This window comes from Oryza glaberrima, chromosome 8 (assembly GCF_000147395.1).
Source record: "Oryza glaberrima chromosome 8, OglaRS2, whole genome shotgun sequence".
Lineage (NCBI taxonomy): Eukaryota > Viridiplantae > Streptophyta > Magnoliopsida > Poales > Poaceae > Oryza > Oryza glaberrima.
The window spans coordinates 21,930,090-21,954,355 of NC_068333.1; the positions used below are offsets into that span (position 1 = coordinate 21,930,090).

At 43.1% G+C, this 24,266-nt stretch overlaps 2 protein-coding genes across 3 annotated transcripts; both read right to left on the minus strand.

Annotated features, from left to right (window-relative positions):
• Window positions 1–11,844, minus strand: LOC127782346 (protein ENHANCED DOWNY MILDEW 2-like). Of its 2 annotated transcripts, XM_052309515.1 has the most exons (16): window positions 11,597–11,844; window positions 9,899–10,036; window positions 7,328–7,418; window positions 7,130–7,225; window positions 6,719–6,966; window positions 6,477–6,575; window positions 6,037–6,387; window positions 5,100–5,241; window positions 4,930–5,031; window positions 4,546–4,638; window positions 3,102–3,143; window positions 2,239–2,349; window positions 1,966–2,037; window positions 1,750–1,868; window positions 1,610–1,673; window positions 1–1,518 (listed from the first exon to the last, which is right to left on the minus strand). In XM_052309515.1, the coding sequence occupies exons 2-16, from the start codon at window positions 9,979–9,981 to the stop codon at window positions 430–432; spliced, it is 2,802 nt and encodes a 933-aa protein (XP_052165475.1). In that variant the 5' UTR covers window positions 9,982–10,036; window positions 11,597–11,844; the 3' UTR covers window positions 1–429. The 2 variants fall into 2 exon arrangements, with proteins under 2 accessions (XP_052165475.1, XP_052165476.1); XM_052309516.1 differs by lacking the exon at window positions 2,239–2,349.
• Window positions 11,845–16,029: 4,185 nt separating this feature from the next.
• LOC127781224 (fasciclin-like arabinogalactan protein 7) lies at window positions 16,030–18,162 on the minus strand. Its single transcript, XM_052308152.1, has 2 exons — window positions 17,920–18,162; window positions 16,030–17,053 (listed from the first exon to the last, which is right to left on the minus strand). Exon 2 carries the CDS (start codon window positions 17,040–17,042, stop codon window positions 16,218–16,220), a length of 825 nt encoding a protein of 274 aa, XP_052164112.1. The 5' UTR covers window positions 17,043–17,053; window positions 17,920–18,162; the 3' UTR covers window positions 16,030–16,217.
• Between the last annotated feature and the right edge of the window lie 6,104 nt (window positions 18,163–24,266).

Genomic DNA, 24,266 nt, shown 5'->3' on the forward strand with positions numbered 1-24,266 from the left:
CAGCGCACCAATCCACCACCATGACCCAAAAAAAAAACACACACACACATCATCAGAGTGCAACCAACCAACCAACCAACAAGGAAAGAGGCAAAATACGTCCTAGTACATCAACAGGCGTGGATTGGCAAGGAGAGTTTTGGAAGTTTCCTGTCCAGAAAATTGGTAGTAGCATGTAGCCTCAGCGTATTCTAAAAGCAGGCCGTAGAACAAAACAAGCTCGCACCTTGAAAAGATAGGCCGAGGCACAGCACAAGTAGCTGTACTCTACACACTCTACACGGTGGCTCGTGACAAGAGAAGAACCAAGTCTGGTGTTTTCACCTTTTCACCTTCCTCGCCAGGTTGAAGCACAACTGCACAAGTGGGTCTTTGCTAACAGCGGCTGTCAGTAATCTTTACTAGGGCTTGGGTTAATGTCTCACTCCTCTAGTCGTCGAGCCAACCAGAGGAGCCGTGCATGAAAGGCGGATGGTCCATGCCTCTGGACAGAAATTCTGGAGGTGGGTACCATCCTTGCCACAAGTCATTTCTTGGGGCGAACTGGAGTCCAGGGAAGGGAATTCTTGGAGCAGGAACGAACGGTAATGCAGGGAGATCACTCGTTGTCTGTGGCAGATATTTTGCAACCACTGCATCGACCTCAGAAGCAGCAGGGGGTGCAGGTAGTGAATCTTCCAGCTGTCTGCAACCAGCACCAGCTTCAGGTGTCCCTCTGGACAGTGTGTCTTCCAGCCTTTGATATTGCAACCCAGCTGAAAGCCTGCCTCCTCCAGGAAGTGAAACGATCGGCTGCACAGAAAAGCCAGGTACGAGTTCATCCAGAGGAGGTGGTGTGTCTTCCAGCATCTTGTATTGAACTCCAGCTGCATCTGCAGGTCTCTCTGTGAGTGGTGAATTTTCCAGGCTATGGTACTCAATGCCAGCTGATGTCACCTCATCACAATCCGCAAAACCAGTTGGTTGTTCCACAGGTGCACTTCCAACATGATCGTGGGCTTCTGAACCAGTATGCCCATGCTCTGAGTTTGACATAGTTTCGGTTTGTTTTTCACAATCGCTCTTGTCAGATGATGAAATGCTCATGTCAGATCCACAACCCATGCCTGCATGATATTCATGGGTTGGATCATTTCTTCCCTCGTAGTTGCAAGGCTGCCGTGATCTTCCATTGGTATCTGTCCAGTAGTCCCCTGGCGAGCTAGTAGGATCATGGTATGTGTCAGACAACAACTGATCTATAACAGAGGCATTTAGTGGTGCCTCTTCTTGTCTTTCTTTGTTGTCAAGGTCATCATCCCCCTCATTAGCCATTTGTGCATGCCCTGTGTTTACAACAGACCTTTGAGTATCATCTAAGTACCACACATTTTTACTGATGTGCCCCATTGTTTTAGCTATTTCCTTGTGTTTCCGAGCCCAATCACTACGGCTCCATAGAGAAAGAGGAGGTGGTGACATATTCCATTGTTCCATAACCTTGTTATCAGCATCAAGCGACCCAGGCAAATAGAACGACTACAGTTTTCCAAAGAAACAGTCAGAACGGAATTTTGCAACACCATGTAAAGGATAACATGCAACTGTACCAAGGAGAGTACTATCGTACCTTTCCTGCAAGCTGATGAGAATCCTCCCATATTAGCTCATATGGTGGGTATTTCCTGTCCAGCCTACCAGACATTAAAAAATGGAGCTGTGTTAACAATCAATGACAGCCACAAGTATATATGGAGAGTGGGACAGTACCTTTCAGTTTCCTTGGGAACAATGAGTATGATCAGCTTGGGCTTGAAAGTGAGGGCTTTATTAATGAATTGATTAGCAAGAGAAGCTTTAAACCCAAACGGAGGATTCAATCCCATGATCTGAGGGAAATAGCAAATATCAAGTAGAGAAAACTGAGAATTTGACTAGGACAATCTGTGAGAACAAATAAAATGAATGGCTGGGTTGTGAGTATACCAATCGACATCCTGTGGGCAATTCATCTGGTTGAACGGTCATCCAGTCTCGTCTCTCAAAATTGAAGTCATTCTAGGGAAAGAGGTATGTTGTCTCAGCTTCAACACAGGATAGGGTGTGACAAAAATATTTATCATGTGCATGACTAGGCCCTCATATATGTAGCTTTTACCCTTTTAATCTCCCCGGTATTTCCATCTTACTGAACGTATCTATTTCATGCATGGTAACTTGTTCAATATTAAAAAAAAAAACATCATATATTACCCCCACCTTTGGTTGAATGAGATCAAAATTTTTATAGAAGCAACTTTTTTCAGAAGCTTCAAGCTTTTCCTTCAATAATAAGCTAAAATCATTTGAGCCACAGCAAAAGTCAACAACCTAAAACAGACAGGAAAAGGAATGTGTAGTGAATTGTTAGAAGTGGCACATCTAGATCATGTGTAAAGGTCTTCTATTTTTATTATGAACCCAAAAAAATTGGTACAATCAATATCAGATGGAAAACTAAACATAGCATTAAGTTGGTAGATCAACAGCATTGCAAGCACGATTACAAAGAGTCAAATCAAGACATCAATAAAATAGAAAATCTGCCATCATCTACTTCTCTTGAAACACAGTATGAAGATTTGAGAGGTTAATCCAAGGGTATAAAGCAAGTGACATTAAACACTTGACAGATCGAGCAGACGGTGACACATAAATCCTACTATTACATTATTGCAATCATTTAGTATCTATGCTAAGCAGCTAGGGTAATTGTTTGCATAGTATCGAAATTAGGACATTGAGGTTATCCATTGTCATGACTCGGCATAATATCAAAATCCATAGAGCAAGATTAGCACGAATAAATGAAAATATATCTCCGTGTTAGTTTTTGAGAGCCAGCAGGCTCTTCCCAGACTCCCAGTACAAATAAACAACTGCTCGAGCTAATTTACTTCATTTGAACCTGGATATCTAAGCTTGGCAAGGATAAAGCATCGATACAATATCGCTACAATCGAACACCAGAATTTATGCAGATGCATGACACAAAAAGCAAGCACATTGAAACCTGTATGTTGCATCACTTATGCACATTCATGATGACCAGATTTACATAACAAAGCAGAACAAACATGTACCGTATCACCACTTTCAATATACCATTGTAGCCTATCTACAATCTGCATAATTTAAACATTGTTATGTCAGTACTAAAAACAGCATCAGAAGAAGGTAGAAACTAGAGTATATAATAGTTAAGCATAACAATAACCCCGAGGTAAGAATAACCACTATTTTTCAGTGCTAATAAAAACAGGGCATGAAATCAAACAACAGTGGTTATGAAAATTGAAATGTGAAGTTTGGTTTTCATTCATCACAATTGAATTCACAAGTGGTAAAAAGTAGCAAAAGGATATAGATCTCTAGAAATTTCCATTGGTAATACCAAATGAAACAAATTCCTACTTTTGTTTATTGGTGCAGTGGACATATTTATGCAAGCAAATCACAAGACAAGATTGACACTTGAATAAGATTTAAAAAAAAATGTGTTTGATTCATTTGTCCACGTTTAACTCTCAGCACATAAAAATACAGAAAAATGGTACATGCCAAGGAATGGTAGAGGGGTAGCATAATTTGTTCTTGCTTAATTTTAATCATGGCAACTTCTTCTCTAAACAGCGGGAGGCCAAACAGTTCCTTCTATGAAATGATGATCATCTCTCCATCTTGAGACAAAGGGAGTGGTAATTAAAATATTTGACAAGTGATGTGTACCACTGCATATGAATGTGCAGAGGTCCAAACATAAACCTCATTGACACAGTAATTGTCTGGAACTTTGGATTCACAAGTAATATTTGCAGGGCTATTTGATAATTGGAACATTGTTTTTCCAAGTATTCATCACGAAACAATTTAATTCATGCAGAACCTCAAACAATTTATAGTTGAGTAATGAAGAGTAAACTGAACAAGAGTTGAAGGACGAGATATAGATTTCTTTTTCCAATTACAAAATCAAGTACAACTTTGTTAAAACTGACGATAATGAGCAAAGAATTGGCAAGAATATCCATTTAAAAGAAACTTGACCGGTGGGGGAAAGACCACCCCCACGGCTTTTTCACGAAGAAGCCTCAGCAGCCAAAGCCAGCCAAGAAAGGCCATGAACCCTGGTCCCTTGACACGAGGACCTGCCCCCCATGGTTCGGGCCTTAATCTGTGCTTTGAGGCCCCTGTCCCGTACACGAGGGCTTGCCCACAGGTTGTTTTCTAACACGTGTTTTAACCGAGGGGCCAGCGAGTGTCCTTTTTAAAACCAACCCTGAAAACTTGCTCCCAAGGGGAGTTGAACTAGACGCTGGTAGGTGCTACTAGAGTGTTGTGGCCACTGGCTACAGACCCGTTCGCAAGAATATTTATTTCATGACAAGACTGTTTTGGGTTAACATTTAAAAATAATATTTATAACTTCCGAAATCAAAATGTTATTCTTCCAAAGGAAAATTAAAAGGATGATAGATCAGTACAGCAAAATAACCAACCCACAGTATTACTGATCTGCATACCAACCTGCTCGAGTTTGTCCAGTTTGGTGAAGTGGCGCCCATAAGATGTGTAGCGCATGCCATGAAGAAATGGTGCAAGATATATATTCAGTTTATTCTGCAGACAATAGCTCATGATATCATGGATAGAAGAGGTTTTGTTATTTCTATACAGACTACAAACTTGCTTTTAGCATATATCACTCCACACAATCATAAGCAATTACAAGCATGTTAGAATCATAGGAATTTTTCTATTATCTGGTGTGATGTTGACCATTCTCATTGTGCATAAAGAGAAACAAACTATAAGGCCTATTACATATAAGAATGAGACACAGGAGTTCATAATATTCAGCAGTAAACCATTGTTACAGCAAGGAAGTGTGTTTTCAATATATTCATGTACCTTCCACCTTGCAAGTTGGAAAAGATCACTAGGTGCACATACAGATTTGACATCTTCTATGGATGCACCATTTTCTAACATATGCAGAGCAGCATTTATAGCCTGCAAGGACAATATGTAAGAATCAACCAAATTCATGGCATTTCTTTTAAGGAAGCGCAGAAGAGTACCTCAACAGATCTTTGCACCATTCCCAATGTAATCTTATCAGTATTCTTCGAAACCGGTGTGTGTGTAGATGGAACCACTAGCTTTTTTTGTATATCCTCAATGGTTATATCAGATGACACTTTCTGTGCGAACTCATGAATCCTGAATTAAAGGATAATCTCAGCTTTTGCGGATTGCAGTAAATAAAAACACAACATCACCTAAGTTCAGCTTCAACAGACATTTTAAAGGGTATCATGCAAACTGCATGTACAATGAAATTTTGTCTGTTGAATAAACCATGGAACAAATCATTTCTGAATTCTTTGTTAGCAGCCAGAAATCCAACAAATTTGAATACAACCATTTAATCATCCACAATGGATGCTAATCTTGTCGGAAATTCCAGGTGTCCCCATATGATTTGTAATAAATTTCTGTATTCTGTTTACCTCTTCAACTTTTCTCAATGTGATTCAGTAGTCAGTACCTTTACAACAGAGTGTAAATAAACCCCAAAGCAGTTAAGCAAAATAAACTTGGCACTCACTGCTGGTACACCAATCCAAAAAATTGCAGTTTATTTTTTTTTCAAACATAGTTGAACAGCAAAACATAAAAGGAGTAGCTATGGTACATGGTAAAATTTTCCACCAAAGATTCGTTTTCCCTCCTAAAATATTGCTTCTGCTTCCTACCATTCCCACTCGTAGGATGATCAGTGGATTATGTGATAAGTTTACAAGATTGCATAAAACTAACTACACATGTACCATAGCCACTCCCAAATTATAACTGTATAATTTTTAGTTTCAACAGCTTTACTAGAGTTGTTTTTATGCGGAACAAACATTTGGTTTTCACTTTTGCAGTCAAAGTTGATTGCATAACAAAAGGAAACAATGAGAACTGAAAGAAAGAGGAAAACAATTAACAGTAGAAGTGCGCAAGATTTACCTCCTCTCAGTGCTTTTATCAATAACAGGGAATGAGCTCAAGGGGATAAATGACGGAACTGATGTTTTTTCCCTAGCCACAGCACTAAGAGCACAATGTTTTGTACCTCCAGACACAAGCACTTTCCTCTTTTTGGTTATCACATCACTTGAGGAAAAACGGTTGACTGTACCAAATGATTTTTTGTCACTGGACAATGGGGCAGGTGGACAATCCTCAAGAAGCCGTATCTTAACCACCTTCTTGTTCATTCCATTTACATCGAAGGGCTTTCTCGTGACAGCAGGATTATCAGGAAATTTAATATGATCTCTTGTCGGTGTTCTAAGTTTAGGATCAATATCATGTTTCCTATGCAAAAATTACAAGATTTAGTCAGAAATTTGTGGACTTGAATAACAAATGCAACAATTTTATAAAAAAAAACTGAGAAATCATACAGGCAAAATATTAATATTCGGTTATTGGGAAGAAGGCCCTCCCACGCCCTTTGGAAATGAAATACACCATTGTCAACGAAGTCATCAAAGGCGATTTTCCTATGTATAGATTTGCATGTATTAGTTTAAGAATAAAGTTAAATAAATATCAACTCACAAAGAATGCATTCATGATCAACTCATAAAGAATATGCATTAGTAATCCACTTCCTGCAAAATATGAAAAAGAGAGAAATCCTTGCCTTGGCAAGCATCTTCTATGATATGCCTTGGGACACCGTCGGCACACAGCAAACTGTAGCTCCTTTTCATCCTTGTTTTCACCATACTTGCAAACATCACATTTGTGCAGTGGGCATGCAAATTTTACCCCACTGGCTATCTTTGTTGTATATTCCAATGCTTTGGCTTCATTTTCAGTAAAGAGTAACTGTGCAACGCATTTAGCATGGTAGAAATAACCACAATTCGCAGATGCACAGGGAAATACCTAAAAAATAAAAGCAATTTATCAGGTCAGAAGATCAAAAGAAATTCAGACAGTTTTAAAAGGAAGGAATAAATCACATATTAGACTTATAGAATAATTTTGAAGGAGTGCAATCAATTACTAATCTTGGAATTCCATAACAAAAGGGCTAAAAGAGATTAACCTCAGGAGTATCTGTTTTAGCTGAACCCAACCTCATGCATGCAAAACATTGATATTTTTCAAGCTCACAATTCTTGCACAAAAAAGGATTCAATGCCTGTAAATATGGGAAAGCTAAGTGAATGTTACCATCTAATATGTGTAAAACATGTGAAGTAAAAACGGTATCATTCATGAGTGGAAGATTCAGAACAGATACATCAAATTGACGCCTAGTGTAGCCTAGTGTTTGACAATCTTCACCAGCATCCCTGATGGCATGAAAAGATCTGAGGCACTTGCCTTCGCAGCTGCAAGAGTGTCGCAGAAATGCACATCACGATTGGTAAGTTATGAATGAATACATCACAGAGCATTTTTCACAGCAAACAAGTGACAATAGTTGAGGTTCAAGCCTCTAATATACAATCAATAAAGAACACATAAATTTTACGAGAAGTACAAAGAATGTGTAATTTTCTATTAATTCTGGCCACTGCATCTAATGCTGCACAAAGTCAATGTAAATCACTACAAACCGTCCACACCAAATGGGATTCACAAATTTAAGACAAGAAGCTATACCAATATATGATATACAAAATTTCAACTCGCACATAACCATACTAGATCTCCATTCATGCATCTTGAAGAGCTCCATAACAGCCCTCTCCAAAAGTGCTGCTTGGCACAATAGTGTTTTTTTTTTACGCAATTAAAAAAAATTGACGCAATGGCACAATAGTTTTAGCCACTAAGAATGTGTAATGTTTGCTCCCATCCAAAACATCCTGCTGTAAAATTGAGCAAAAAAAAACTTCCTCTACACCCAGAAGTTTTGCTACACAGCACATAAGATTTTCTCAGAGTAAAGTCCATCACCGGTCCCTAAACTTATACCGCTGTGTCATCCCGGTCCCTAAACTCGCAAATCGACCGTTCAGGTCCTCAAACTTGTTCGACTGTGTCATCCCGGTCCCTAAACTTACAGATCACTCGTTTAGGTCCTCCAACTTGTTCAGTTGTGTCACCCCAGTCCCTAAACTTGGATTTGAATATTATCTGGGTCAAATAGGACGGTCTAAAGACTTTATATTTAAAAATAATTCATAACTTTTTCATGTAAACTCTAATGAAGACAAACTTTATATCAAACTTGTAGCCCTCTACGCGATCTACAACTTTGTAGTTGAATTTTTTTATTTTTAAGTCATTTTTTGTCCCAAAATGTAATTTTAAAATTAAAATTTCAAAATCTATAAACATGCAACAATATTTTGGGACCCTAAACAGTTTTAATTAAAAAACTTTTCAACTACAAAGTTGTAGGTCGTGTCGAGGGCTACAATTTTGATATAAAGTTTGTCTTCATTAGAGTTCACATGAAAAAGTTATGAATTATTTTTTGATATAAAGTTTTTAGGCCGTCCTTAACTTTTTCATGTAAACTCTAATGAAGACAAACTTTATATCAAACTTGTAGCCCTCTACGTGATCTACAACTTTGTAGTTGATTTTTTTTTATTTTTAAGTCATTTTTTGTCCCAAAATGTAATTTTAAAATTAAAATTTCAAAATCTATAAACATGCAACAATATTTTGGGACCCTAAACAGTTTTAATTAAAAAACTTTTCAACTACAAAGTTGTAGGTCGTGTCGAGGGCTACAATTTTGATATAAAGTTTGTCTTCATTAGAGTTCACATGAAAAAGTTATGAATTATTTTTTGATATAAAGTTTTTAGGCCGTCCTGTTTAGGGACCAGGGTGACACAACTAAACAAGTTGGAGGACCTAAACGAGTGATCTGCAAGTTTAGGGACCGGGATGACACAGTCGAACAAGTTTGAGGACCTGAACGGTCGATTTGCGAGTTTAGGGACCGGGATGACACAGCGGTACAAGTTTAGGGACCGGTGATGGACTTTACTCATTTTCTCAGGTTGTATACTTTTTACTCTTGGCATACATGTGTCAATAGCTTATGCTTTACTCAAACAAAATCGTGAGGATTTTTACTGATTAATTGAATAATATACCACACTTACAAGCACAATAGTGCTATCGATAAGATAAACATACAAATTATGTTTCAGCGAACAAAAGGGTGCACAACAGATCATATAGGTGGTGACAACAAATTATTCCAGGTGAGCGCAAAGTAGAATAACCTATCTTACTCACCCATTAAATCAATTATTTCTCCTTATTTTCTGTAGTTCATTGTACAGGAATTAAAAACCAAGGTTGCCAGTAAAGTGGCCAATTCCATAGCACAAGAATAACTAGTAAGTGGCAACATATAGGTATAGGAACGAAATTGTTGGTATACATACATTATTGCAAGATCAGAATTACGAAGTATGGTGCAGTTAAATCCAATTCTGCAGACTAATGGACACCAGTGTTTACTATTCCGTAAAAGACCGCAATTTCGGGAATTCCAGAAAATATTGGTATGAAAGTATTTAAAATTTAAACAAGTTTTGACTGAATTTGAATAAATTTTGGCCAAATTCACAACGGATTGAAAAAATCCAGCCGAAATTCTCCAAATTTCAATCCCTGATGGACACTAAGTTGTAAAGACAGAAAATCCAAAATATAAGACCTCTTTGAATTAATGAAATAAATCCATAGCCAGAATTGTAAACAGTTTCTATAACTTGACAAGAAATGTTTAATGACCAGTATAAATGTTGGGAGCAAGGTTCAGGAATTTCTAAATGCAGGAACTATATCTGTTTGCTGTATATAAAAATTATCCAAGAGCAAAGAAAAGGACGTGCACCTTGCAATTTCACCACCATTATCACATAAAGCACAAACCAAATCAACATTAGCAGAACTCTCGCCTTCAGCGTTATCAGTCATATCTTCGAGTTTACAATTGCAAATTCTTGCTTCACTCTTATGCCTTTTATAAAACCTGTTTAAGCATCCAAACAGTATATTATTTAGCACTGTAATTGAAATTTACAATTATTTCTCTTTCCGTAGCATATTCTATAACATATGTTTTGCTTTAGTCAAATTATTCTGGCTGAAACAATACCAATAAATCAAAAGTAATGCTGTATGATGAGACCCTCATTAAAGTAATTAACTACAGAATGAAACTAAATGTTCTACATTGTTTGTTATAGAAACAGGATTCTTTTTTTCTCATAGCAAAGTTAACAACTGCCAAAAATGAAGTGCATTTCATCCAAATAAGCACTATAAACAGTACAAGTGGCAACATGTAAGTATATCTTAAATTAATAGGCTGTAGCTATGCCTGTCAAAGTTAAAACTACAAGTATGCAGAATACAAGAAGTTCCCACTTGGCTGCAAACAGGAGTATAAATTTAAAGCAGAGACCAGTTGACCACTCCATTGGTTATACAGACAGGCTCAAGGCATTAGCAGTTCATTGTTGGATGAAATGATCCAAACAATCATTTTCTTTCCAAAGAAATAGCAAATAGAAAGCAACAACCTTACACCCATGGACCCCACCTAGTAAGTACGAAGAAAAGCTCATCTAGTTCCTCCGGAGCGCAATATCCATGAAGAATATGAACAAGTTAACCTGCCTTCTCCACCAGAGCGCAATATCCATGAAGAATATGAACAAGGTAATCTGCCTTCTCCTATCAGCCTCTAGTTTCTTTCCTTTGTTTTTTTAGTGCAGCCTCTAGTTTCTTACTATTTGTCATGCAAAAATTATGGCATGGCATAAACATTCCATCGGAAAGCTACAGACTCGGTTTACAGATGAACTTGAAACAGCACATCTGCAAATGGACGAACCAAAATCCACCCGACACATCCCAAAATTGAGGGAAACTACCAAACTGCAGGATCAGGATCCAAACCGCTTCAAATGGAAAAATATATTATACTTGCTTTTTTACGCCATCGACCAGAAAAAAAAAAAAAGAAACACCGTGCATGATGTCTAACAGGGAGAACCGCTCGCCGAAGCAATCAGGCATGCCACACCACATGGCCACATTTGTGCACAGAAAGTGGATATGCGATTATTAAGAGTCTACGACATCCTTATTTCCCTCAGCTCATCTAAACTGAAAAATGCAGGCCAGTGAAGTCGGGAGTCGAACACGAGCCGCGGAAGCCGGAAGTGGAGAAACGCGTCAATGGCGGAAGCCGCGGAGCCACAAAACATTTCGGCGCCAGTGCGCCTCCGCCGACGCGTCGCCCACCTCACCGCTGCTCCACCGCCGGCTGATTCCGAGCGCTCCTCTCCGGTGAGGAGGAGACGAACCGTGAAACCAACCACGGAGGAAGCCAAGAGGTCATCCGACGAAGCTGTGCCTCCTCACCTCAATCGATCAGAACCTTCCTCAACCACACCCAGAAAAATCTCCTCCCCGAAAAACCGCAAGCATTCCGCCCAAAAATCCCTCCCAAAAAACCGGAGCCAACCGATCACCCCCAAAATTCGCCACGAACAACACGAAAACGATCATCGAGCACGCATACCTCACGATTCGAGCAGCTCGCAGCAGGAAACCATCGGGATGCGCTCGCTAGGGTTTCGATCGCCGCGGAGAGACGAATCCGAATCCGAATCCCCTCCTCCTGCACAAAACCCACAAGCCAAAAACCCAACCACTTCTCTCTCTCTCTCTCTCTCTCTCTCTCTCTCGCACAGAGATGAACTGAACACCACGCACGCTTTGAACGAAGTGGGAGAGAGAGAGGAGAGAGGGTCACGTCCAATTCATGCTCGCCTCTCTCTCCTCCTCACTTACCGACCCGTCCACCCACCACCTCACTGACAGGTGGGCCCCACCACCCGTGGGGCCCACGTGGTCATGGGCTAAGCGTAGCCTCCATCGACGTGGGGAGGAGTCGCGGATCCTCCGGTGGGGCCGACCTGTCAGTGAGGGTGGAACGGCTCCGGATGCATGGGGGTAGGGCCGGGCGACGTAGGCCGTAGGATAGGCCAGCCTTCCGGGGGCGTAGAGCTCGCGTGGGCCGTCGGATCGGGATGGGCTCTGACACGTGAGGCGGGGAGGCTGCGTTGCGGGCAGGTGGCCGTGCTGGTGAAAGGAACGGACGGTGGGGATTGGGTTGGACGTGTTTCGTGGACGGCGTGGATGGAGCCGTGGAGGAAGGTGCAGCGTCGGGATTCTTTTTACTGTGTGACCCCCTTTTTTGTCCCGTGGAAACGAGGCTGAGCTGAAGCTTTTTTTTTTTTTTACTGCTCCCTTTTGCCCCTTTCTCTCTCGCAGTAAATAACTCCGTCGGCTTCCGCTTGACAGAAAGAGCCAAGCATTTTATTCTTCGCACTCGCAGTACACAATGGCATATTAATTGAATTGCAAAATATATTCATTTGGAGAATAAACTGTTGCATTTGGCGGGTTGGGAATGAACTTAAAAAATCAGACCAAATTAACACTAATGAGTCTGTCAGAACATATTTTCTACCACATCTGCAAATTGGCGCGACTTACAGATATCACAGTTTAAAACTCAAATGTCAAACATGCCGCCAGAATGAAACAACACTACTATAAATATGAGCTTATTTGCCTAACATTTCTCCTCTTTACTCCCTGGATCTAGTATTCCTGTTTAAAAAATACAATCAATAGCAATCATATTTCTAAGTTCTATAACATAACCATTAATTCATGCCAATCGATCTAAAATTGCCCCTAATAGAGGAACAGGAAGGAATTCATGATCTCAACCAAAAACTTGCCATTGAGGATGAAAATGAACTCATCGCTGCCCACATCTTCTGTATCTTAGACAAAATCCACTCCTTGAACAGGGTACTCGTTAGTGTGGCTCCACCAAGTGTCCCGCCGTTTATCGTGGCGGCAAGCCTGCAACAGCGTGCGACACTGCTTCTCACAGCCCCACACTCCAACCCTGGGCTAAGCCGTCGTACCTCAACACGTGCATTTGAGCCACATCCCTCTAACGCCGATATAGCCATCTAATTTGCAAGGACAACACCCTCCAAGCCCGCTGCCACCCTAGAATCACTTGTTTCGACGGTTGCCATATGGTTCCGGAGAGGAAGGTTGAAAGGAAGGAGATGATGGATCCCTTCACGAGGAAGGGTGGCAGGAGGAGCGTCGCGCCGCATCAGCTTGGGAAGGGGAGGTAGTGAGGGGTATAGTGTTCAGGCACCGACAAAAGGGAGGGAAGAGGTATAGAGCACCGAGAGGCGTTGCCATTGGTGGAGAAAGGCAGAGCGGGCTGGAGAAGTCGGTGGCACGGCCACTACTAGGAGGGAGGAGGCGGATCTCAAGCACCGCAACCACCGCTAGGAAGGAGGAGGAGGCTCTCGAATGGCACAGCCACCGCTAGGAGGGAGGAGCGAGGACCGGCATCAGCATCGCTGGTGCTGTGGTGCATGATATACAATAGGATAACAAGTGAGAGGCTGGGATTTTTTTTCTCGTATATTTTTCCTTTTCGGATAAGGGGTGGTGGGGACTCTATATTTCTATATGTTTCTTTCCGCATACTACACGTGATTTTCTCTATGGTTCTTTTTTCAGATGGAAACGGGTGACTACTAATTTCTATTGTACCATTGTCTCGGGATAATACTGATCTCTGTTGTACCATTCTCTCGGGATAACTAAAATCCCTTATAATCTTGGACAAACCAAAGGGCCATTTATCCCCTGTAGTTGTGGACAGAGGGAGTACTTACATAAGCATTTTAAATTTGCAATGCACTCTTCGCCTAATCGGTGCGAGTAATAACCAAAGTTAACCAACTTAGCACGAGAGGTGACGTGTCATCCGACCAACCGCTTTGGCCTCTACCGCTAGTACTTCTCTTACCACTCCATTCATCACTGTTTCGGCCTTTCGAGCAAAGGCCTAGCTTGGAAAATTATGGTTAGACAAATAGGCCGCTGAACAAGAAAAATGTTCACTTTAGGTCTCTCTTCTAATAATTAGTTTTAAAAGATAAGGGATGTTTTATATCCGGTTTTATGGTTAACGAACACAATTTAAACTCGATGCTTAGCTGAGGGATCTAAAATAAACTTTATCTGCCAAACAACCAACGGTTTGCTAATTGATGGCTAATCTTGTGGTATCTGGGCCGGGCCATTGGCTGATCCAACGTTGGCCCACTAATCACACTGCGCCGGCCTCAGCCTCGCCGCCGCCGGCGGCCACCGAAGATATCAGCCATGCTCCGGCGGTGAACTGATAAGTAGCCAGGTTTTGGCTCAAAGATGAAAATGTGTTCCTTGTCTGTAGCGTTTTTACCCCCCCTGAGAATATTCTTGAATCGCCAAACAATTTTCATTAATATTAATTAGCATTCGCACTGTCAAAACGTTTCAAGGGGCCTACGTTTAACCACACACCAATAGTTTTTTTTTCCGTAAACACGCAAAATAGATATTACACATCAGTATATTAGAAGAAAATAGAGTTGTTGTTACGCAATGCAGCCGACCAGACTGGTCGTTGCCAGTTACAAGGAAAGGATTTCGAACCGAAAAAAGAGTAAAAACTAAAAGCTGTTGCTTTTATCTAGCGGGAGGGGGTGGCGGAGGAGGAGGAGCTTCCTAATCTCCAAATAGGTCCCCAATGAAGCGGATGAACCCCATAACCATCGAGACCGATGAAACGGAAGAATCAAGAACCCTGGTGAAACGAAAGAATCGAAAACCCTAACGTTCCGCTCTTTCCAAAGCTACGGTAAACCATGAGGATTAGAGAGTCGAAACCTTACGAAGATGCGCAGGAAGACTAGCCCTAGCCGTCGGCCACCCGACCATTAGTTTTTGTTTTTGTTTTTACTAAGGGACCGCGAGTGTGCACCGTAGTTATATCATCTCGATATATAATTAACCAACTTTAATAGAAAATCATATATATTATCTTAAAACAAAACAGTTTTCGTTTTTAGCCGCCGGTTTGTTTCTACAGATCATGAGCATGCATATCACTGCCGGTGCAGTATAAAATAGGGTTAATTTGATCCATGCCACTGTAAATGTGGTAAATAAAAAAATGCTAGAAAATCATATATATTATCTTAAAACAAAACAGTTTTCGTTTTTAGCCGCCGGTTTGTTTCTACAGATCATGAGCATGCATATCACTGCCGGTGCAGTATAAAATAGGGTTAATTTGATCCATGCCACTGCAAATGTGGTAAATAAAAAAATGCTACTACTATTCGTGTTATCGACTGGGTGCCACTGAAAATTTTTAAAATTAAAATCATGCCACTCCCATCATTATTTCCGTCCTCCTCTCTCACGCCGCCAACCTCACCGTGGTTGCCGCCGACGAGGTCGCGTCCCGAACGCCCATGGGACGAGGGGGCTCCGTGTAGGACGTTGCCCCGACCTCGCAGCCCTTTGCGCCACCTTCCACACCCCACAACCGCGGCGAGGAGGATGGGCTTCCGGCGAGCACTAGGTTCCACACCGACGGCACCGCGGATGATGGACTTCCGCCGCTGCTCCTCCCAATCCCCGTCTCCTCCTCCAGCTCCGTCGCCGCCAACCCCACCGACGAGGGCTGCCGCCGCTACTGCTCCTCTCGATCCCCATCTCCTCCTTTAGCTCAGGCACCGCCGACCTTGCCGACAAGGGCCGCCGCCGCTGCCGCTCCTCCCGATCCCTGTCTCCTCCTCCAGCTCCGGTCGGCGAGGGCCGCCGCCACTTCTCCTCCCGCGCCTCGCGTGCACCGTGCCACCGCCGCCGCTACTCCCGCTCCCACTGCTACTTCCACTGCTGCTGCTGGTGACGGTGAGGATGCCGACATGAGGAAGGAGGACGGTAAAAGTGACAGGAGTAGCATGGATCCAATTTTAAAAATTTTCAGTGGCACTCGGCCGATAACGCGAATAGTAGTGGTATTTTTTTATTTGCCATATTTAGAGTGGCATGGATCAAATTAACCCTATAAAATACCTTCTGCAATTCGCAACATGCATCGGATAAACAAGTAATCATCGACTAATCATACAAGCATATGACGGAAATACTCCCATAAAACTTAATCCTAACACAATGCCCCTACTATGTCCAAAGAATAAAATTATCCAGCAACCAACAATTCATGCAAAAAAAAAAAGAATTAGAAAAGTTTCTTAGCATCAACACAGGAGCAGCAATCCAGCTGAGGCAGATGCAGCAAGAGCCAAGAAGTAGCCGGCAATGCCGGCGCCGCGGCGCGACGACGGCGGCGACGACGAGCTCTTCTTGTCGTCCGCCTTCGCCTTGGCGCTCGACGACTTCCCGGGGAGCGGGCTGGCGGCGTCGGAGGCCGGCTTGGCGTCCGGCGCCGGCGCCGGCGACGGCGCCATGGGCGGGTCGGTCCTGAAGATCTGCATCGGGAGGAGCACCCTGTCCACCTCGTAGACGGCGACGGGGCGGGTGGAGTAGACGCTGCTGCTGATCTTGGGGTTGGACCACATCGACCCGACATGGACGGTGCCCATGTCGTCGGTGACGTTGACCGTGTACTCGCCGCCGGCGAGCGTGGGCACCGGGCTGGCCGCGCCGCCCAGCCTGTTGAACTCGGCGAGGGAGTAGTACCTCGGCAGCGCGTGGTACAGCGCCAGCGACTTGAGCTGGTCGGAGGTGAGGTTCGCCGTCGCCGACCTCGCCAGCGACGCGAACGCCGCGTCCTTGGGGACGAACACCGTGATCCCGTCCTTGCTGCCGTTCGCCTGGCTCTGGAACGTCCTGAGCACGTCCGTCTTCTCCAGGAGGTCGAGGAACGTGTGGAACGGACCCGCCACGCTCAGGAGGTCGGCGAGGTCCACGTGGCGCGGCGCCGCCGGGGACGGCGCCGGCGACGGCGGGAGGCTCACGGCCGCCGCGGCGGGCGGGCCTTTGTGCTTCTGCGCGAACGCCGGTGAGATGGAGGAGCAGCAGAGCAGGATGGTCACCATCATGGCTGCTTTGGATTCCATCATCCTCGAAGTCCCTGATGTCACGCAAGAACAGTGAAGTGAAGCATTCAGCACTGAATTTTTTTTGTCATGCGTTTCTGGAGCACAAGTCTGTAACTGCTGAATAGAATTACTCTTAATCTTGTGAATTCTACAGTGTTTACTGAACACATTTAGTAGAGTACTTAAGTTCAAATCAACATACAAGAGATCTGTAATGTTGTTCTGTATTCTGAAATGCCAGAAAACCAACTTCTTGTGCTTCAGATTACTACAGTTCGTGGTAATTCTGAACATTGAGAATTTTAACCAGGCTCATTATTGTTCAGATCTTTCTAGCTCCTAGAGCAGAGTTTTCAGATTACTGAAATTTAGCACAAATTAATGGCCCTTTCCCTGTCACCAAGAGAGACAAATGCACAAGATGGGGCACTTTCAAGACTCGATCTAGTCCGAATTGACCACTGCATTATACTACTACTTCAACTGTTAGGTGCCACCAACCAAATCAGGAGACCACATAATCTAACACAAGAACAAAAACAGTACTCCTACTACTACATCCTGCAGATCTCAGCACCACTGGAAGCATCCAAATCTCTGGAATTTGGGAGCCAAGAACAGTTAAGTGCTAAGCTTTGCATTAGCATTTCCCTTCAACCTGAAGGAACATAAACGCAGAGCACCAAGAAGAGACGCCAAGCTCAAGAGAGGCGCAAAGATCTGTTCTTTCCTCGGGCCAAGAACTGCGAGGAACAGATCCAAATGCGCCCTAAACAAATGGCTGCCTCCAAGACGACCAACCCATGAAACATCATACTGGAACTCATGGAAACCAAAAAATTAAGAGAAGAGATTCTGAGCATGGCATTGCAGCTGAAACAATGCTGAGGAGACTGACCTGAGCTGCTGAGCTGAGCAGGGAAGTGAAGGCAGTGAAGGAAAGGAGGAGAGTAGGAGGGGAGTTAAGGAGGAGAGTGGCTATATAAAATGTGGGGAAAGTTAAAAGATAATGAAATCATGGGTGGCAGCTGTTGATGAGGATTGAGTAGAGGACAGAGAGGGCTCACTACTGTTTTCAGGCTTTCATCTGGAGAAAATAAAAAGATAGTAAATCCAAAAGAAGAACAGCTAAATAAAAGCTGGCCAGATAGGAGCTGCCCCTTTCTGTCCTGGCTCTCTGTTGTTTGTTTTCTGGGGGAGTAGGAGTAGATTGCATTTGCTTCTGGTGGATGATTAGTGATGGCATTAGCATCCATAAACTGCTGGTACTTTTCAGTGGCATTGCAATGCTTGCAAGTAAGGAAGTTTCTTGCTTTTCCAAAAAAAAAACTGAATTGTTTGCTTCTTTGATCATCCTTTGCTTTAGTGTAAATAAAAAAAGCAGGAGAGCTGGAATGTGGTGATCCAAAAAGGGTGATGTTGTAAAGATGAACAATGCTTGCTTAACTTATTGCTTTATCAAGTTATAAAGATGATCAATGCAACAAACCACCCAGTGACTCAGTGAGTTCATGTGAATGTACTGACAAAAGCACTAATGTGCCTCTTTTGGCCTTCTTTATAAAATCTAGATAGCAGGATTCCTCAAACTTCCTCACCAGCTCTTTTGTTTGGTCATCGTGTTGTCAGCCGCAGCTAAAATTTATCTAATTTTAAATTTGATTGTTATGTTTTTATTGTAATTTATTTTTGAGTAAAATGCACCAACGGACCTTAAACTTTTCAGGAGGTTTCACTTGGGTCCACGAACTTGCAAAGCGCACATTGAAGTCCCTAAACTTGGTTTATTGTATCATCCCGTTCCAAAGCCACGTTTGACCGTGGTCTTGCCTACATGGCATGCCACATGGACGATGACATGTAATTTTTTTTTATTTTTTCTCCCTCCTGTGCAACCGAGCCGCCGCCCTCTCCTCTCCTCTGTGGGCGCGCGTGCCACCGCCATTGCACGCCATGGGCGCCACCACTGCCGCGGTTTCGCCGAGCCACCATGTCGGAGGTGAGCACGCAAGGGCACCCTCCCCTCGGGCGCAGCCGGCGACACCTCCCCCCGCGTGCACCAAGCTCGCCGATGCCTCCCCCCGCGCTCGCCGCCGGCCTCTTCGCCCCACAACTCCGGCGCTGGCCCCCACGTGTCCGCTGTCGGCAACCCCTCCCCCTAGGCGCGGTCGGCTCAAGCTCGCCCTGCCGCCGTCGAGCTCGCGCCCGCCCTGCTCGTGGCACCACCTTCCTTTTTTTTTCCGCCGCACACCGCCGATCTCCGGCCACTCGTCGCCACGGGGGCGGCACCGTGACCAGCTGCCTCCCAAGGCCGACCGCGAACGCCTCCTTGCCGAGGAGGTCCTCTACCTCCACTCCCTCCGGTGCCGCGCCGTCCTTGCTCCCGCGTCGACCGGCGGAGGCACGAGAGAAAAAAAAGGAAGAAGAGAGAAAAAAATAAAATTATTCCATGTCATCGTACACTTGGCATGCCATGTAGGCAAGACCACGGTCAAACGCGGTTTTGGACCGGGATGATACAATAAGCCAAGTTTAGAGACTTCGATGTGCGCTTTGCAAGTTCGTGGACCTAACTGAAACCTCCTGACAAGTTTAAGAACCGCTGATACATTTTACTCTTTATTTTTTATAGTGGCTTTTAAACTGCTAAGAATACATATAAAAGTTTTATACATAAATAATTTTTTGATCGTTAATAAGTGTTATGACATAATATAATCTGTTGTAGGCGAAACATGTGCTGAACAGCAAAGCACTACTGAATTCATTCTATTTGTCTAGGGAAAGGAAGAGTGTGACAAACACACCATCGGCAATTTTCCTGAAACAGACCGGACACCACCATTAAAAAAAATCGAGGGTAGAAGAAACCTGCTGCTTTTTCAGAGTTATTGTCTGGAGAATTTTAGTTCTGAATAGAACCTTCAGTCTTCTGAAGGATGCTCAACTGCACATGCTTAATACAGCCATATAAGTAACAGCTTTTGCATTGCTGTATACCACTAGAAGTCATACAAGCAAAATGTAGTATAAGATTAACATGTCCTATGTCTCCTCTCTTTCTTGCCTTCTCTTCTCCTTTTCCTTTTTTTCTTTTTTTTTTCTTTCCACACGATTGACAGTGCATGACAGTCTGAAACTCTAAACATTCCTGAATCTGAATTCTGAAGTTCTGAACTACTACCTCTAACTCTAATTCGACAAGCTCCATGTAATTAAGCTCTAAACTGGATTTGATTACGTGAGGTCGCAGCAGATTGTGTCGGTGGAGGACCAGCTGCCTGCCCTGACGGTGGCTCGTATCCGGTGTAGTTAAGTATAGTACTTAATCAGACAAAATTTGCAGAGTCATTAGCTGTTTCCGGCGGTAGGTGAGGAAGGCTTGATCATGAAAGGGGACTTAGCATGCATTTCTTGAGCTGTCATGCTCAGCTGGGCTCTCAATTCTCAAGCTTAAACCAAGCATCACTCCTATAACTTACTTTGCAATCGACATAATCAAATGGCTTGGAAATGGGGATCACATGGTGTACAAAAGCAGAATTAGTGAGAACGTAAAGCCCAGCATGCCGAAATTAAGCACAAGTTTTTTCTTCATGGACACAATCACATGCTGTATCATTCCACATTGTACTCCTACTCAACTCTTGTTTTGCTTTCCCTTCAGTTTGAAGAAACCAGAGCGGCATCTGTGTTACTGCACTTTAAGACTGCCATTAATGACCCACAGCAACTTTCAATTTCTTTAACCTCTCTCTTAATCTTGGAGTAGGAGTACTAGTACTAGTGTTCCAGGTTTTGATGCTCTCTTGGACCACTTGAAGAGCAGAGACCTTGGTCCTTGTTCTTGGCCTCTTGGGGGCTTTCAGTATGCCTCCTCTGCTTTTCACCAACTACTACAAGACTACAAGGTTTACTTGATCTGCAAAATGCACACTTCTTTATCTTCATCTTTAGTGTTCTTTTTTACTAAAGATGAAGATTAAGTTTTTTACGCAGGTGGTATTAACGTATAATTGATTGAGTTTTAATTATTACAAACTTAAAAAATAGATTAATATGATATTTTAGAGCAGTTTTCATATATAAAGTTTTCGCACGAAACACATCGTTTAGCAGTTTGAAAAGCGTGCCACGAAAATCTCAGTCTTCATCCAACTTTTGTTGGAGAAGAGAACGGGACTGGTTGAATCTCCTGAAGATATAGATGAAGATAAAGATTAAGTGTTTTACGTAAAACGATGTGGTAATAGCGTGTGATTAATTGAGTTTTAATATTACAAACTTAAAAAATAGATTAATCTAATATTTTAGAACACCTTTCACATAGAAAGTTTTCGCACGAAACATACCGTTTAGTAGTTTGAAAAGTGTGCCACGAATATCCAAAACTTTATCTTACTGGAAATAAACAGGACAGTCCTATCAAAATTATCGGTTTGTGTGCTACGAAAATTATCGGTTCTCCTATCAAAATCACACAGTTTCGGATGCATTGCAACTCTATCAAAACTTCCAGCAAATTGAACAAATTGTGAAGCACTGACTGCTCCTACCACTTCAGGCTTGTCGTAATAGTTGTAGCTCCCATCCCTGTGATGCCTGAAGAGCATTCAAATGCGGGTTTGAGACGTCCCAAGCATAATCACCGGTTCAATTATTTGGCCGCTAATGAACTAGTAGCTCTGTCCTAAAATATTGCTACATACTAATTGGACTATTGGTTCATATTCAGATTTATTATGCTGTGATGTGTCACATCCAATACTATGTAACAACATTTTAAATCAGGTTAGTACTATTTCTGATTTTTTCTCTCTCTGTGTTTTTGCTCTCTTCCAAGCCATGCCAAATCGGCAATCAGCGGCGTCCGTTTCGTTTGTTGATCGCAACGTAGTAGTACTACAACTCTAGTACGTGTGGGTACGACGAGCTAATCCTGTGTTGCTTTTGGTACTGGACTGGACGCCGTCATACTGGATTGGATGCGCCATAGATGAGGTAATGTGTTGTTCCTCACGGACCAAGCAAGAGCAACCAACTGAGCAAGAGTGTGTTCTAGACTTGGATTGGCCCATTTATTGGACAAAGTTTGCCTATGGGCCTACGTCAATCTGGCCCATCTGGATCAAAGCAAAACCTCCACAAATTCAGGATGCGTCTGCCATTAGAAAGTCCAAAATTGTGGTACTGATGGAAACTTAGAGCAAAGTATAGGACGTATGTGGTAACTTCAATTTTAAGATAAAAATAAGGGTACGTTTAAAATAAAGTTAAGTTATAACTTTTCCTGACACTACTATAGAAAACCTAATAGATGTTGGGAATCTCACATAGATATCGGACTCTCCAACCAGTAACACGAAGACGGTACGATGAGGGGACTCATCGCAGCCGGATTGGGAATCGGCATCTATGGGGAGTTCATGACTAAAAAAAAGCATCGGGCCCGACTCGATTCATCAAGACGAGTTGATTGCTTCGAACCAAGATCAATATTCAGAAATTGAGCCTCAAAATCATCGCAAATCCAACTGCAATGAATCAGAATCATCCCAAACATTACAAACCCATACCATTCATACAAAACAAAATAACAAATCAATACATGGAAGCCTAATTGTCGTAGCCCACCAAAGGCCAAGGCCACCGCCGCCGCCGCATCTCACTGGAGGCTGAGGTCGTTACCGCCGCCCACCATCATCACTGCTCAAAAATCCAATAGGCCATGACCAAATCTAGTGGGTGGTGGGAGAGATCCGAGAGGGGGATTTTGGGGGATAGGACGAGGTGTATCTGTCGTTGTTGCTCGACCGCAATTACCACCATTAGATCGGGTCGGGGAACTATCGTTGTCGAGCTCACCGTATCGCTTGGATCTCACTGACCTCGAGCTTGTGGCAATTAGATCTGGCAACCCTGACCTTGTGGGGACGCAGGGCCAAGGGGAGGGCACCGTGTTGTGGATAGGTTGCCACAACCATCGTGATGAGGGTGCCACTGATGAGGCGCATTCGTGGTGAGACCATGAGAGTGGCGTTGCCCGAGAGGAGGGTGCCACCACCGTGGTGAGGTCTCCATCGCCTTGAGGAGGGCGCCGCCGCCGAGGCGCCGTTGTGGGGAAGGTGCCTGCCGCTGAGGAGAGAATCACGCGTTGCTGATGACTCGGTAGAGAAAAGCGAGGAGAAGCTGAGGAGAAAAGAGTGAAGAGCTGAGAGAGAGTGTGGGGAGAAAAGTGAGGAGATGCCAAAACCGAAAATGAGGTGGGTGATAGATAAGTCAGGGCGAACGGACCGTGGCTTAGCTCAGCTTGGTGATTTAATGTTTCGGGCTTTTTTTTAAAAAAAAAACCCAACACATATAATATGACAACCTTATATATACAGGTTTTTAATACGAACCGGCACATATAGATACTTATATGTGCTGGTTTTAAATTTTAGCCTTATGTGAGATGTCGGATGGACGGGAAAAGCTTCATATGTGTCGGTTTTAAATGAACCGATACATATAAGGGTGTCCCTATTAGGGGTTTTGTAGTTGTGCGATCTTTCTTTCTTTTTTTTAATAAGGAACAAGGGCATCTTTTCTTTCAGAATTTCCCGTAATTATTTGGTTAATGTATATATTTTCATTTAGAAAAGAAATCCAACCATATGGGCCGAATCAGATGGCGGAATGCACAAGCAAGCAACCATGTACATACGCACATCACAGCTGACAGCGTACAGCATGCTCAATCGTGAACCCCTGGTGGTTTTCTTTCGGCCTAACATAAAACGCAGCGGCAGCCCATCGTTCTCGTTGCCTCGTCGGCCGAAAGTTCCATGCTTGTCGCCGGGGGCAACCCGGCAAAGCCACCGCATTTCGCTCCCACGCGGTCACACTGCCAAATGCACCGTGCCGACCTTGACACCTCTGCCCCGCCTTTTTTTGATTCCCAACCGCCGTCCACCACCTCCAAACTCCAAAGCCCTTTGCTCTAGCTATTTCTTTTTGTAATAATGAAATATAATCTAGGTCGTTACTCAAATAGTTACGATCAATTATTACACCAATTCAATCGAACACAAACATATCTTAACAAGTTATAAAAATACACTCATTATTCTTGCATAATGACACTCAAAAATAAATAAATTATCCATATTTTCTTATTATTTTAAACTCTCGAGTTAAGCTGTTATGTGTTTATAACTCGACATGATATCAGAGTTCAATGTCTCGAGTTCAAATCCTGATTGA

Excerpts from the sequence above, each read along its gene's own strand:
- LOC127782346 (XM_052309515.1), bottom strand. The coding sequence starts at position 9,981 with ATGACTGATAACGCTGAAGGCGAGAGTTCTGCTAATGTTGATTTGGTT. Across the intron at positions 7,419-9,898 it reads AATGGTGGTGAAATTGCAAG|CTGCGAAGGCAAGTGCCTCA; the intron begins GTGCACGTCCTT and ends ACACTCTTGCAG. Across the intron at positions 4,639-4,929 it reads TCCAACTTGCAAGGTGGAAG|AATAAACTGAATATATATCT; the intron begins GTACATGAATAT and ends TATTGTCTGCAG.
- LOC127781224 (XM_052308152.1), bottom strand. The coding sequence starts at position 17,042 with ATGATGGAATCCAAAGCAGCCATGATGGTGACCATCCTGCTCTGCTGC.